This window comes from Pristis pectinata, chromosome 1 (assembly GCF_009764475.1).
Source record: "Pristis pectinata isolate sPriPec2 chromosome 1, sPriPec2.1.pri, whole genome shotgun sequence".
In the NCBI taxonomy this organism is placed as follows: domain Eukaryota; kingdom Metazoa; phylum Chordata; class Chondrichthyes; order Rhinopristiformes; family Pristidae; genus Pristis; species Pristis pectinata.
This window is the reverse complement of record NC_067405.1, coordinates 103,753,772-103,770,595: the sequence shown is the minus strand read 5'-3', so window position 1 is coordinate 103,770,595 and position 16,824 is coordinate 103,753,772. Positions and strand designations below refer to the sequence as shown.

Here is a 16,824-nt window from a genome sequence, read left to right as displayed (position 1 = left end):
TTTTGGTTCAGTGGTATCATAGAATATCCATGCTGGCATTTATGCTGCACCCAAGCTGCCTCCCATCCTTCATCTAACACTATAACCACAATTCCCCATTCATTTCTGCCTCATAGAGTTGGCTTCAGATAAGTTCAAGAATATTGGAAAGTTCTTATTTAAATTTTTCCCATACATTCTATAGCATTTTACTTATTCAAAATGATACAATGTTGCCTGCAAATTGAGAGTACTACTTACATTTTTACAGTTGTGTTCTGATGGAAGGAAGGCACGACTATAGATAGCTACGTCATGTTTTATATATTGCTGGAGAAGGCAAACAGAGGTGCAGTGAGGCCTCCAAACATTTCTACCAACCAACCCTCCTGCACCTACCTGCCTGGGAGAACACAGAACAGTACAGGCCTTTCAGCCCACAATGTTATTCCAACCTATATAAACCTACCTCACGATCAATCTAACCCTTCTCTCCTACACAACCCATAACCCTCCATTTTTCTTACATCTATATGCCTGTCTAAGAGTCTTTTAAATGTCCCTATTGTATCAGCCTCTACCAGCACCCCTGGCAGTGCACTCCAGGTACCCACCACTCTTAAAAAAAAACTTACCTCTGACATCCCCCCTAAACTTTGCTCCACTCACCTGAAATGGATGTCCTCTGGTATTGGTCATTGCCGGCCTGGGAAAAAGGAGATATGATGCAGTTGCCAGTCAACAGACTGGGACACTGATTTCTATAAATTGTTTATCCTGTCCTCCCTGTCAGACGGAGAAGTAGAGGGAGAGAATTCCATAGCCGATCATCTAGTGGAACCCTTTCTTATACATTGTCCATAACTAAATTAAGAATTGGAAAGCTAATGTTCCAAATTATTATTCCAAATACTACTGTGAAATTAAAGATGTTGAGTAAAAAACATAATTTTATCTTTTTTTGGTTTTGTTTTGAAAAGCAGCACAGTTTTTGTGGAAGCTGAGATACTAGATCTGGAAGTCTGGCATGAAATGTTTAGTTACTTTGCCGAAGAATAAATCATCAGCTTAAAAGAATTATTTAGCAATTTCTATAATGTAATATACTCACAGAATGGTGAAAACAAATCTGAAAAATAAAAGTGGAGGGTGGGGAGAAATCAGAGGCATTCCAAAGAGTGGTTTAAATGCTAATCTGTTGTAACTCATCTACTGAAGAAATCAAAAAATGTAAATTTATCAAATACCCACCTGGAGATATACCCAGTAATTTTCATGATATTTTTGGAGTCCACTGGACAAATCCAGCATGTTCCCGAGTACATAAATCTCTGCAGTGGCTGGAATTTTTACCTACTGCACCATTACACATGAGGCAGACAGCAAAATGTGGATTTTGCAAAGCTACCAGGGAGCAGCAAAACTCTGTGTGATTTCCAGATGTTTACCTCTAAAAATGCATCTGTCCCTCACCTGACATTGTAATACTACCAGCACATAAAACGGCAAGCATATTAGGCTCTGTGTTACTTTGCCAACAAAACCTGGTTCAACATTTTTAAAGTGGCAGAGAGCTCACAAGTGAGAGTTTCATTGTAGTCTTGCCAATAACACTTCACAGGGATTTTTTGATCTAGGACATACAGTCATATGGTGTTAGAAGATGGAGATAAGGCTCTTTTGTATTGTGCCAGTAGAATAATTTACTTGAATGTTCAAGTCAGAAACAGGCTATACTTGGCCCAATCATACTTGCTGGCAGTTATACGCCACACTGACAGGCTTTGCAAAGGACACTCACTGCATTTAGTCATTCTGACTGAATATGGAATCTAGGCAGCACCTTCATGGCTCAAATTACAGTGTACCTCCCAGGAGGTAAAATCAAGTTCGTTCTACAGTGTGGAACTCGAGCTTGTGGACCATGCTTGAGCTCCTTGGTGATTGATGAGCAGCCTGTTGAAAGTACATAATCCTTGATCAGGTTAAGGGACTTTCTTTTACCTGCAGTGACCCTGAGTTCATTTCCAAGTTACCTGACTCCTAATAACTTGTATGGGAACTCTCTGGAATTGTATCTCTGCTTCCCCTTAAAATTCATCTACATTATTTTCCTGAACTCCTCCCTGGAGAAGTTTTAAATTCTTATCATTCCCCAAATTCCCTATTCATTTCTTACATTGATGATGTCTAGTTCTGATTTTCACCAGAAAACATCATTGCAAAGATCCCTCTGTGTCTACTTTCCATCGTTTTCCTGATATCTATCCCTTGTAGTTCAGGCATCTTCCTCGTAAATCTGTTTTTGCACATTCTCCAAAGCCTCTTCATCCTTTTTCGAACAGATGTTTGAACTACAGACAGTATCCAAGCATATTAGGTTGGCAACAGTTACTTTACACAATAGGAAGCTTAAATAGCTTTTCCAACCTGGACACCTAATGTAGAAGGGTCAAGACCCAGTTGTTCTAGAGCAGATTAAATTTGTTCAGGACTCACCCAACAGATACAAGGGCCCGGGATTTTGCGCTGAGCATTGACCAGTTGCACTGCCAGCTTGGTGCTGACCTACAAATAGAAACTTAGCCTGAAGCAATCCTCTCAGCAAGGCAGATAAAAGCCCACCCACAACACCACGTTCTGCACAATCTGTTTGAAGTACATTGTTAGCATCAATTGGTCTAATCTGGGATTGCAACTAATTTATCTTAACAGTGTAAATTGCCCACATAATGGTTGCAATTTCTTTGATATTTTTGAGAACTTACAGGGCTGCAGCATACCAGTAGAGATGGCGAAACAGCAGTCCACTAATTCTGTGCCATCAATTTTAATAGAAAGGAAAATTGAGCTGGTGCAATGCATTAGCTGCCAATGCTGTTACTCATTTTGTGTTATAACCCAAGAAAAATTTCATGCTCTCATTTCCCAATATTTACTTGGGCATTGGGAGCATAAATTCATTTTCCTTGACATTTGTATCAGATATTTATTACTCCACACACTCCCACCTGTGCACCTCCAGTCAGGCAGTAGCTGAATTATTAACTGTTTCAGGCGATAAGCCCAGAATGAATTGAGCTCTTTTTATGTAGATAAACATTGGTTATGACCCAGACCAACATGCCTAGAAGTTTGCTCTACTTCTCATATTGGTGGTCATCTGCTTTGACTTAAGCAAGATAAACTGTTTAAGGATCTTGCCAGTAAATGTTTCTCTCCATATCTTAAACCCATTTGCTTGCAGAGAGAGACAACCTATGCTAGATAATCCTTGTTAAATATAGAACCAAAGCCTTCCCAGTGAATGGGTGCAAAGATTATATCAGTTACAAACACAGGCTAATACTAGTTTCATTGCTTAGCTCATTAATATTTGACTTGACCATTATAAATTGTGTGAGTGCACATATTAATATTTAAATGTACCTTTTCGCAAAACCCATTGTAGAACAATTCCTAAAAGTGACGGTTAATAGAAGAGTCATTGCCGATTCCACAAAGATTTTGTGTGTGTGTATATATGTAAAACCTTTTACTAGAATTTGAGTGTGCAACCTATTCACTCTCTTTTACTTTGGTTTGAAGGACTACCAAACGTGGCTGAATTTACGAGAGCTTGAGTGCAAATTTGGGGAACGCTATATCACTCATGAGAGTGACGATTCCCGTTGGGAAGAGTTTGCTGGACAACATGGCTTGGAGTATCCAATGCATCTAGTCAATCATAAATCTGACTACAGCGAGAGCACCGAGAAGGAAGAGGCAGAAATGAAAGCTCTGAATGAGCGGGTCAGTATTCTCTGAAAGGATATTTGGTTTTAAGAATTTTCGCAAGCACACAGAGGGGAAAAAGGAAACAATCTATCAAGTAACTACAACGTCTGTCCCAACCACAAAAAAAGGGAAGGGGTGGAAATGCTTGGTCTCCACCAATAAATGCAAGCTTAAAAAACAATTGCCATTCTAATCCCAAAGCTAGCATTCCAGTTAGGTGTCGTAGCTGGAGACTATCAGAAATGACAAGTTCACTTATTGCATTTCAAGCAGCATTGTGTATATATATTTTTGTGTGAATGCAACTATGTTCTTGTACATCCTGTGCTAATGCAAGCACTAAATATATAAAATTTGCAAGTTATTAGTTTGTATCTTTCACATTCTGTAAGTTTCCAGTGTGCCTTTGCTGGTAAGAATTTCCATGTATTTATAATGCACCCTAGTTGGGTGAGAACTTTTGTAAATTTTGCTTTATAACATAGTTTAACCTCTTTCAGTATTTAGCTGTATGGCAACTCTTGGGAGAGTATAACATTATAGCTGTTCTGTGAACAATTTTTGGTCTGTTATAAAGAACAAAAGGATTTTTAAAAATACACATTCACTTTTTTGGAATAACCATGCCCAAAAAGTATAACTTAATCTGCAACAAACTGTAACAAGGGAACAAAACTCAAGATGTGCAGTGACAGAACACTTATGTACAGATGCAAGCTAGTCTTGTAAGCTTTAATGCCTTAGTTATGGCATTTATTACAGGATTGGTCAGGTTGAATTCACCTCTATGTCATAGCATTTTAACTAAAAATTGCTTGATACCATGTTGCTTCTGTCTAAAAAGTTTGAATAAAATTGAAGTTGATGTCAAAATATGCCTCTCAGGAAATTTCATTTCCACATGGCTTAGAATAATTTTAGCTACAACTTTAAGAATGAAAACAGAATTGAAATCTGTGATATAATCTGTACTATTCCAGGCTTTCTCTACAGCACAGCAAACTGTTGTGTCTGAACTGGGCATTTCAGCTACTTTCCATTAACCAAACTGCTATTTAGTTTGAAATGAAATTCTAATTTCGAAAATTCACCCCAATGCCACCACTAATAACCAGCCAGTGTTTGAAGAAGGATCTTCACCAACTCCTAACCTTGAAACCAGTCTGACAAGACTTAATATTAACAAGTGTGGAGACCCATTCCTTCAGCTTTTAATTAACTGTAGAAAGTAATTTTTTTTTTGTAACTTGTTCTTTCCATGTCCTCTCTCTCTTAAACTCAACTCAACATTCTTTCCTTCCGTTTATTTCAGTCTCTCCCTATAACTGAAATCCTCCAATCGAGGCAACATCTTGGTGCATCTCCTTTGCACTCTCTCCAGCACAATCACGTTCTTCCTATAGTGGGGCAACCAGAACTGCACACAGTACTCCATGTGGCCTAACCAGTGCTTTGCAATGTACCGACATTACCTCTTAACTTTTATATTCTATGTCCAGAACTACTAAGGCAAATGTTCCAAATGTGTTCTTTACCACTTTTTCAACCTGCACTGTCACTTTCAGGGAACTATGGATTTGGACCCTTTGGTCTCTCTGTTCATCAACATTCCTTAGTGCTCAACCATTTACTGGACATGTCCTCCCCCAATATGACTTCCCAAAATACATCACCTGGCACTTATCAGGATTAAATTCCATCTGCCAATGCTCCACCCAACATCCCACTAGATCTCTCTCCTGCTGTAGCCTAAGACAACCTTCCTCGCTACACACAGCAAGAACTTTCATATCTTCTGCAAACTTACTGTCATACCTCCTACAGTCACATCCAAGTCGTAAATACATATTACAAACAGCAAAGGTCCCAGCACCAATCTCTGCAGTACAGCACTGGTCACAGACTTCCCATCGGAAAAACATCCTTCCACCACTACCCTCTACCTCCTATCAGCAAAACAATCTTGAATCCAATTAGCCAGCTTGTGGTGGATCTCATGTGCCATAACCTTCCGGACTAGCCTACCATGTGGAACCTTGTCTGATGCCTTACTCAAGTCCATATAGACATCTACCACTCTGCCTTCATCAGTCTCCTTTGTTACCTCCTCAAAAAACTCAATCAAATTAGTGATTCAGGACCTCCCCCTCATAAAACCGTGCTGATTATCCCTATTCAGTCCCTGCCTTTCCAAGTGAACATAAATCCTGTTTCTTAGAATACTCTCCAGTTTCCCAACTACTGATGCAAGGCTCACTGGCCTGTAGTTACTCAGCTTATCCCTGCTGCCTTTCTTAAGCAAAGGAACCACATTAGCTATCCTCAACTTCTCTGATACCTTGCCCACGGCTAATGAAGATGCAAATATCTCCGTCAAGGCCCCAGCATTTCCCTTATTTCCAAAGGCATTCTGGGGTTGAGCTCATCTGGTCTTGGGGATTTATCCACCCCGAATACATTCCAAGACATTTAACACCTCCACCTTCTTAATACCTACATGGTCCATACAATCAATAAATATATCCTTCCCTGAACTCACTATCTTCAATGTCCTTGTCCTTGATGAATACAGACAACAAGTATTCATTTAAGAGCTGGCTCACATCCCCCATCTCCACAGAAAGATTATCCCTTAGGTCCCTAATGGGACCCAGTCTTTCCATAGCTACCTTCTTGCTCCTAAAATACATGGAATTACAGGATTCTCCTTAATCTTACCTGCCAAGGATATTTCATGACCATTTGTCGCCCTCCTGATTTCCTTCTTAAGTACTCTCCTTCACCTTCCATATTCCTCAAGGAACTCGCTTGACTGTACTTGCCTATACCCATCTCATGCTTCCTTTCTCTTCCCTGATCAAACATTCAACAACCTTGGTCATCCAAGGTTCCCTAATCTTGCTTTGTTTGCCTTTCACCCTTACAGGAATATGCTGGCCCTGAACTCTTGCTAATTCTCTTAAAATGTCAAAAAGCCTCAGACTCTCCTAAACTCGAGTCACTAATACAAACACAAATTTGTTCAAATTGGTTTTGTTCTGTGAGATTCAGAATGTTAAAGCATGGCCCTTTTTAATAAAGAGATGAACTGATACATGCACTTCAACTTCCATTTGATAACCATAGTAATTCCATCTCTCAGTGAATATATCAAATGCAGAGCTGTAAACAATTCTTGTTTGCCTTTCTTTTAAATAGAAGTCAAATACTGAACATTTATGATTACAATGTAATGCTTGGTCAGACTATTTATTCAGTGATATTAACTCAAATTCTCAATGAACACCATTCAGATATGCTTCTTATATAAAGAATTCATTTGCACTATTTACCAACTTTATGCAATTTTCCCTCCTTGTTACAAACAACCTCCTAGGATAGTAGCTTGCAATATAGTTGCATTCTTTTTACCACTGTGGAGTATGCTACTCAAGTTTTTAAATAATGTTCACTTATGCAGTTAGCAGGGTTGCTACTAAAGACATTGCTACAAGAGACGGATGAGGCATAACACTTATCATACATCCTCTCAAACCTACTTTGTCCATTTTGAAGCTGGCATTGATAGAACTAGCTTGTCTGATCCACATTTCTAACCAGCTAAGAGTTATATTGACATATTAGTCTCAATTCATCATCCAGTATTGTCCTTATTTTCAACGAAAATGTTGTCAAAAGAAATAGCCAATACATGATTTAATGAAAAGAACATAGCATGTAGGTAGTGAAAACTGCCTTAGCGTTGTCTTCTAGATGTAATGCTTGCTCCACTGCATTTTAAAGGATGTATTTATAATATAATGCTTTCAATTCCAAAATCTTCAATGATAAAAATTATAAGGATATCAGTGCTCAGCACTGTAGTGAAGGAAATCTGACAGCAGTCAGTGGAGGAGACACATGCAGTTAAAAGGGGAAATTCAGAAATTACTCCCAGAGATACCTTGCTTCTCTGCAGTAAGCACTGTTGCAGTCTCTGCAGAATGTGGAACCCATGAAATGATAAGAGTTTCAATGCTTTATGATCTACTCCCACTGTTAAAGACAATGAAAATGTTATGCCATGCTGATCAGAGTGCATCTGAGATTTGACAACATAGCAAGCTATAGTCACTGCTGATCAACCTTTCTAACCCTCATGCTACATGTGTGAAGTCAAATTCTCTCAAGTATTGAATTATTTTTTAAAATATGGATTTTTAAATAATTCAATTTCAAAACAAAATCTTTTGATATTTTAGGTTTTATTTGATTCCATGAGTATGCTGCAATCTTTTGCAAAACATCTAAATGTTAGAAGGGGTTTTACTTTCTGTTTTGTGGCCATTATTGACTTCATGGGGACAAGTGCAAGCAGTGGCATTTTCAGCAACTTGGCACGCGTAAAAAGCAAAAAGAAACAGAGATGCAAGGGAGACTTTCCCTGACAACAGATCCAGATGGATTCTCCCTCACAGAAAAATTCACTTTGTTTGAACTAAAGCTCCACATTGTCTGACAATTACTTTGTTTTTGAATTTGGTACTTTCCATCACCAAAAGTGGAATTAAACACTTTCCAATCCAATGAGTGTGATGTACTTTTCCAAATGTTGTCAATCTATCAGTATGCTAACTATTTGCAGCCAATACTCAACAAGAAAGTGGAACTGTTGTTCCCAGTTTTTTTTTTGAAAGTTACAAGTGCCCTTGGAACTCCAAAATGGTATAGACAATTTTTGGACAGGTTTGCTCCAAGCTAACACCATCTCTTAAATTTGCACAATGGCATATGTATTCATCAGCAAGAAGGAAATCCCACCAATGACACTGAAAATGGTCATTTGATGCTCTCGAGTTAATTACTTGTTGATTTCCTTTACCTGTTGCCATTATATATGATGCAGTGGGGCTTTCTAGACTTGTTTCTCATTGAAAGGTCCAGTTGAGGAGTATTTTTTGTTTGCTAATTTCAGCGTCTCCACACATATTAGTTGCTCCCAGGCAAGAATTCATGAGTAGGAATCTTCTTTGTTCAGTCTCCCATTTGCAGAGGGCATACAACGCTGGTTAAATTTCTGTAGGGGAAGGAGGAGGGGGGCAGGGAGAATAGCTCATGGCAGGAGAACAAATGTCCCCAGTGTGTTTAAGAATAAATTTTGGAATCTCAGAAAGGAGTAAATGTGTGAGACATTTGTGCTGAGTAAAGACATCCTCACTAAAAGCTGCCATCCAAGTACAGAGCAGGGCAAGGACTGCACTGCTGGTGGTTGTCGGAGTGACCATGGGAATTTGTCATTATTTGAAATGAAAGAGAGTCAAGCCCGAGCCTGCAGTGCAGGGAACGGACAAAATAGAAGGAGTATTCTTGTAACAAACATGGCTGATAAATCAGGAGGGATATTAGAATCAGGATTGAAAGGGTGTTGGGATGGGAGGATGAGATACAAGGATACTGATATAAGTTCTACACGTATGTGAAGAATAGGAGGATGACTAGAGTGAGGGTAGGACTGATCAGGGATAAAAGAGGAAACGTGCCTGGAGTCGGAAGAGGGAGGGGAGGTCCTTAATGAATACCTTGCTTCAGTATTCGTGGGGGGGGGGGGGAGGAGAGGAGAGAGAGGGGGAGAGAGAGAGAGAGAGCGCTTGACATTTGTGAGGATGGCGTACAACAGTACAACAGGCTGATACGCTAGGGCATGTCAACATGAGGAAAGAGGATGTGCTGGAACTTTTGAAAAACATTAGGATAGATAAGTCACCGGGGCCAGATGGGACATATCCAAGATTATTACAGAAAGCGGGGGAAGAGATTGCTGCGCCTTTGGTGATGATCTGTGCGTCCTCACTGGCCACAGGAGTAGTGCCAGATGATTGGAGGGTGGCAAATGTTGTTCTTTTGTTTAAGAGAGTAGGGATAACCATGGGAATTACAGACCAGTGAGTCTTACTTCACTGGTGGGCAAATTACTGGAGAAGATTCTTAGAGACAAGATTTATGGGCATTTGGAGAAGTATTGGCTGATTAGGGACAGTCAGCATGGCTTTGTGAGGGGCAGGCCGTGCTTCACGAGCCTGATTGCATTCTTTGAGGATGTGACAAAGCACATTGATGAAGGTAGAGCAGTGGATGTGGTGTACATGGATTTTAGTAAGGAGTTTGATAAGGTTCCTCATGGGAGGCTTATTCAGAAAGTCAGGAGGCATGGGATCCATGGGAACTTGGCTGTGTGGATTCAGAATTAGCTCACCCATAGAAGACAGAGGGTGGTTGTAGATGGAGTGTATTCTGCCCGGAGGTCAGTGACCAGTCGTGTTCTGCGGGGATCTGTTCTGGGACCCTTGCTCTTTGTGATTTTTATAAATGACTTGGATGAGGATGTGGAAGGGTGAGTTACTAAGTTTGCTGATGATACAAAGGTTGGTGGTGTTGTGGACAGTGTAGAAGGTTGCTGTAGGTTACAACAGGATATCGATAGACTGCAGACCTGGGCTGAGGAGTGGCAGATGGAGTTCAACCCGGATAAGTGTGAAATGATACACTTCAGGAGATCGAATTTGAAGGCAGAATACAAGGTTAATGGCAGGACCCTTAGCAGTGTGGAGGGACAGAGGGATCTTGGGGTCCACGTCCATAGACCCCTCAAGGTTGCCGAGCAGGTCAATAGGGTTGTTAAGAAGACATATGGTGTGTTGGCCTTCATTAGTCGGGGTATTGAGTTCAAGAGCCTCAAGGTGATGTTGCAGCTCTATAGAACTCTGGTTAGACCACACGATGTATTGTGTTTAGTTCTGGTGGCCTAATCATAGGAAGGATGTGGAAGCTTTAGACAGGGTGCAGAGGAGATTTATCAGGGTGCTGCCTGGATTGGAGAGCATGTCTTATGAGGACAGGTTGAGTGAGCTAAGGGCTTTTCTCTTTGGAGAGGAGGAGGATGAGAGGCAACTTGATAGAGGTGTACAAGATGATAAGAGGCATAGACCGAGTGGACAGTCAGAGACTTTTTCCCAGGGCGACAATGGCTAACATGAGGGGACATAGTTTTAAGGTGATCGGAGGAAGCTATAAGGGGGATGTCAGGGGTAAGTTTTTTTTTTGTTTTTTTTTTTTACACAGAGCATGGTGGGTGCGTGGAACGCACTGCCGGCAGAGGCTGTGGGGGCAGATATATCAGGAACATTTAAGAGACTCTTAGATAGACACATGAATGATAGAAAAATGGAGGGCTATGTGGGAGGGAAGGGTTAGATAGATCTTAGAGCAGGATAAAGGTGTCAGCACAACATTGTGGGCTGAAGGGCCTGTACTGTGCTGCAGTGTTCTATGTTCTATGATATCTTCAGAGATTTTGGCCTCAGCTGCATCATGGAATAGTGGACAACATTACAACAACATATCACCCAATATTGGACAACATCCTCCAGTATGAAGAAGTGCAGGCACGGTAGTGTAGCGGTTAGCGTAACGCTATTACAGCGCCAGCGACCTGGGCTCAATCCCAGGTGCTATCTGTAAGGAGTTTGTACATTCTCCTCCTGTCTGTGTGGGTTTCCTCCGAGTGCTCCGGTTTTCTCCCACATTCCAAAGATGTACAGGTTAGGAAGTTGTGGGCATGCTATGTTGGCGCGGGAAGTATGGCGACATTTGCGGGCTGCTCCCAGAACACTCTAAGCAAAAGATGTATTTCACTGTGTGTTTCGATGTACACGTGACTAATAAAAGATATCTTAAGTGGTAGGTGAAGAAGGGTGGAGGATGTGGATTGTAAGAACAAATCCACAGTACAGATGGTTGGATGTTTGGTAAAGGATGGGAGGATGTTGAATTGTGTAGTGTCTAATGCTGGAAGAACAGTTGGAAGGATATGGTATTTAAAGGTGCAGTCATCATGTTCACTCATACAATGATTCTGAATTCCCTGTACTGCTACATCCATACTCTCTAGTCCTTCTGTTGACATCCATGTCAAGAATTTGGCATGGTACCATTTTCAAATCAAGACTTTTAGAATCTGTTTTTATGCTAAACATGAGAATAAGCATAGTGATAGTGCCCAACACCCACAATTGCCGCTTCTCTCTCTTACCCAAGGTCCACTAACAGGACTGTTCTGGTAGACCCATTGTTTCTGCTTGCTCTTGCCCCGCTGAACTTATCTTCTCATACCTTGACTTTATCCAGTCTTTTCCCATCTGCATCCGGGACACCACACATTCCCTCCACCATTTTGACAACTTCCAATTTTCTGGTCCCCACAACCTCATCTTCACTATGGACCTCCATCCTCCATAAGGAATGTCTTAAAGTGCTCCACTTGCTTCTACAGCAAAGATCCAACCAGTTCCCCTCCGCCAACACTCTCATCTGCCTGGCAGAAGTTGTTTTTACCCTGAACAACTTATCTTTTGATTTGTTTCGCTTCCTACAAATCAGAGGTGTAGCCATGGACACTTACATGGGCCCCAGCTATGCCGGTCTGTAGCTACACCCAGCTACGTGGAACCTTCTTTCATACCACTCCACAACTCTTTCTCCATTACATAGACAACCGCATTGGTGCTTCCTGCACCAGTGCAGAACTCAATTTTACACCTTCACTACCAACTTCCACCCTGCTCTCAAATTCGCTTGGACCATTTCTGACACTTCTCTCCTTTTCCTATATCTCTCTGTCTCCATCTTGATATATAGGATAAGATATATTTATTAGTCACATGTACATTGAAACACAGTGAAATGTATCTTTTGCGTAGAGTGTTCTGGGGGCAGCCCGCCAGTGTCACCACGCTTCCGGTGCCAACATAGCATGCCCACAACTTTCTAACCCGTACGTCTTTGGAATGTGGGAGGAAACCGGAGCACCCGGAGGAAACCCACGCAGACAAGGGGAGAACGTACAAACTCCTTACAGACAGCGGCTGGAATTGAACCCAGGCCACTGGCGCTGTAATAGTGTTATGCTAACAGCTACACTACCGTGGACTATCCATGGATATTTATGATAAACCACCGACTCCCAGAGCTACCTAGACTACACCTCTTTGCACTCTCTCTTGTAAGGATGCCAACCTTTTATCCCAGTTTCTCTATCTGTGTCACATCTGGACTCAAGATGAAGCCTTCCATTCCAGGACATACAAAATGTCCTCCTTTTTCAGCAAACATGGCTTCCATTTTACTGGTGACTGATGGAGCCCTCTCTTCCATTTCCCAGACTTCTGCTCTCACGTTTGTGACCTCCTGGCCCACTCTTACCTCCCCACCCAAGCCCCCCTCCCTGACCCCTGGCATTTTCCCCTGCAACCACAGGAGGTGCAACACTTGTTCCCACCACCATCCAGGTACCTAAACAGTCCTTTCAGGTGAAGCAAAGATTCACATGAACCTCCTCCAACTTCATCCACTGCATTTAGTGCTCCCAATGTGGCCTCCTCTATATCGGCAGGACCAAGCACAGACCAGGCAACTGGTTTGCAGAGCACCTGCACTCTGTCCACAATGGCCATCCTGAGTTCCTGGTTCCACATCATTTCAACTTCCCTTCCCATTCCCACACCGACTTGTCCATCCTCGGCCTTCTCCACTGCCAGGGTGAGGTCCAAACAACGCAAAGTAGAAGAATAGCACCTCATATTCCACTTGGGTAGTCTCCCACCCAATGGTATGAACATTGAATTTCAGGTTACTCTTACCTCTCTCTCTCCCTCCAATCCATCTCCAGTCCTCCCATTTTAGTTCCCTTTGCCATACCCCCCCCCAATCAGCCATTTTTATCCCCCTCCAGCTTCCATCCACCCATTGCCCATGTACTTCACCCACCATATCCCCTTCCCCATCTGGTTCCATCCACACATCTCTCCCTTCAATGGGTTCCATTATCACCTTTGTTACTTATCAGAATCCAGCACTCGTAGCCTTTGTGTCCCCACTCATCACCCTCCAGCCTCTGGCTCCACCTTCACTCTCCACCTGGCTCCATATGCCCCTTTTTCTTTACCCCCTTGCCTACTTCCACCTATCAGCACCAGCCTCTGCCCACCATCCTTCCCCCCTCCTCAGTCCATCACCTACCAGTCCCAGTCTCTCCCCTCTCTACTCTCAGTTCTGATACAGGGTCCCAATTTGAAACGCTAACAATTCTTTGACCCCCACAGATGCTGCTCGACCCGCTGAGTTCCTCCAGCAGTTTGCTTTTTGCTGTGTATTGTTTGTTTCAGGAATGTGCAACTAAGCACTGATTTTTTTGTTTACAAAGAAAAGTGTGGTAAACATTTTTATGTTACATGGTATCATTATGAAAATTTATTCATTTTTAGCTGTAGGTACCCTGGGGTAGCATTATGGGGGGGAGGTGTGGAAAAAAAAAAGAGGACAAATTCAGAATGGCACCTTACATGGGCAGGGAATGGGATATTGTAGTAATCGGTGGGGAATGGAGGCAGTGGGGTGTGGTTCCTGCCCCATGGAATTTGTGAAGTGATGCAGAGATAATCATTATTGCCTTTCATTCTGGGTAATGCCAGGATAGCGACAGACAGTGTGGAAAGGGGTGACGTGAAGGTTTCTTTTTCTTTCCTTGATCTGCTCTAACCCTCACGTCAACTACACCTCAGAGTGGATCGACAAGTATTTAGTGCTTCTCAAATTATATGAAATTGCAGCAATTTTCCAAATAAACTGTATTTATAACATGTTTGTGGTGTGGAAACCATGGAAATATGGGACTAGATCATCACAGCAGTGCACTGCGAATCAAAATGCTGGTGGATTTTCAAGAGTAGCTCTGCGTTTACAGTTACTGTGCAGCTAAAAGTAATAACCATCATGTTTACTCTCCTCCCATATCCATCAATAGGTTTAAAAATGGTCTTAAATGTTTGGTTTTCACAGCAACTCCCAAAGATATAAATCGATAATAGCTCCAAATTCACATTAGCTCCACATTCATCTCAGTAGCAGAATCAATTCTAACATTGCTTTGTAACAGGTCTGCTGAATGATAATATCTGTAGTGTGATATATGGAAAATATCAAAATGACTACAAATGCAAGAGATGACTTGCAATATATAATTGTAACATTAATGTGTTTTGCCTGTTGATAACTCTTCACAAAGAGAACTTGCATTTAGAAGCACCTCTAACCAGTACTGTACACCAATATTATTCTATAACGGACCCTGCATTACAAAGTCAGACACGTGTCCACAGTACTGTATCCAGTGTTAAAGTGACAAGTCCATGGCCACGACCCCTGCACCCCAATATTCTAAGAATCAGGTGTGCCCAGCACAACCATACCACAGTGTTATACATACCTGCATTATTGTACCCCAGTGTTACACAGACCCGCGTCCAGCGCTATTGTAACCCCAGTGTTACACAGACCCACGTCCAGCACTACTGTACCCGTGTTACACAGACCTGCACCCAGCACTACTGTAGCCAGCACTACTGTACCTGTGTTACACAGACCCGCGTCCAGCGCTACTGTACCCGTGTTACAGAGACCCGTGTCCAGCACTACTGTACCCATGTTACAGAGACCCGTATCCAGCGCTACTGTACCCGTGTTACAGAGACCCGCGTCCAGCGCTATTGTAACCCCAGTGTTACACAGACCCGTGCCCAGCGCTATTGTACCTGTGTTACACAGACCTGCATCCAGCGCTACTTTACCCCAGTGTTACACAGACCTGTGCCCAGTGCTACTGTACCCCAGTGTTACACAGACCTGTGCCCAGCACTACTGTACCCCAGTGTTACACTGAACTGTGCCCAGCACTATCATACCCCAGTGATACACTGAACTGTGCCCAGCACCACTGTATCCTGGTGTTACATAAGCTTCACGCAGTGTGACTGTACCCCAGTGTCAGTGACAAAACCATGCCCACCAATTCTGTACCCCTGAATTTAGAGCTAGATATGAGCTGTATGTGGACTAGGGCTCAGAAAATAAGTCTGGATCCAATGTAGTCCCTGGACATCTTATCCCTGGATCCGTAGAACCAGGTTAAGTGAGAACCCTGGTCTAGACTGGGCACAGGGTGGGATCCAAGATGGAGAAGAGCCCCCTGTCAGTCTGCAGCCACAGCCTCCACAACACTTCTACAAATTCCGACACGCTTCTGCCTGATCACATCACAACTGCCCATTTTATGGATTTGGGGCCTCCTTTTGCCTTTGTTGGTTTATAGGGAAACCAGCAATGTCAAACAGGGCAATTGATTTCCCTTTGAGATACTGGAATTCCTGAATCACGCAGGACTGTTGGCAACTCTAAAGACAGGACAGTGGCCAGACAGGAGAGGAGTGTGGCTACTGGGACGGGAAGCACAAGACATACCCAACCGGTGGGCCATGTGTTTCACATCACTGTGCTCGATGGTTGGAATATCAAAAGGTGCAAATTGAAGCAATTTGGGAGCATGCCTTTTTGTCCCCCTAGATGCTGACGTAGAAAGAAGTAGAATTAGGAGCCTGTTCCCAAGATATCCACTATCACAGAAATCAGCCTTCAGCCAATTTGATACACCCAACATGATATCAAGAAAAGGCTGAGAGTGCTGAATACATAAAGGCAATGGGATCAGACAACATCCCAAATCTAAAACTGAAGGCTTGTTCTGCGAACCAGCTGCGCCTCTTGCCAAGCTGCTCCTCTTGCCAAGCTGCTCCAGTACAGGCCATTAACCCAGAAATTTGGTATGTCATCCAGCCTTGGTCTGAACATGGCCTGGCTCACAGTGCCAGAGACCCAGATTCAATCCTGACCTCAGGAGCTGAGTGTGGAATTAGCACATTCCTCCTGTCACCACGCATGTTTCGTCTGGGTATTCCTGTTCCACCCAGAAACCCGTGGGCTGGCAGATTAATTGGCCAGTGGGTTAGTGCAAATGGGTGGTTGATAGTCCGCATGGACTTGGTGGGCTAAAGGGCACGTTTCCATGCTTTACTTCTCACAGATTCTATATTGCCCATCCTTCCCCCTCCCCCCCACCGTGTGTAGGTAAGTCGGAGAGTCTGGGGGAGGGGGGGGGGGATGCGGGGAGTTGATGGAAATGTGGGACAACTAAAACAAATG

At 42.7% G+C, this 16,824-nt stretch overlaps 1 protein-coding gene across 2 annotated transcripts in view; it reads left to right on the top strand.

Moving 5' to 3' along the window:
* The window catches only part of prkd1 (protein kinase D1), a 197,325-nt gene extending 192,700 nt beyond the window's left edge, over window positions 1-4,625 (top strand). Inside the window, exon 18 of one of the 2 annotated variants that reach the window (XM_052013678.1) lies at window positions 3,568-4,625. In XM_052013678.1, coding sequence (XP_051869638.1) covers window positions 3,568-3,786 — 219 coding nt within the window. In that variant the 3' untranslated portion in view covers window positions 3,787-4,625. The remainder of the gene's footprint in view (window positions 1-3,567) is intronic. The other variant, XM_052013686.1, reaches the window with a different exon arrangement.
* The last annotated feature ends 12,199 nt before the right edge of the window (window positions 4,626-16,824 follow it).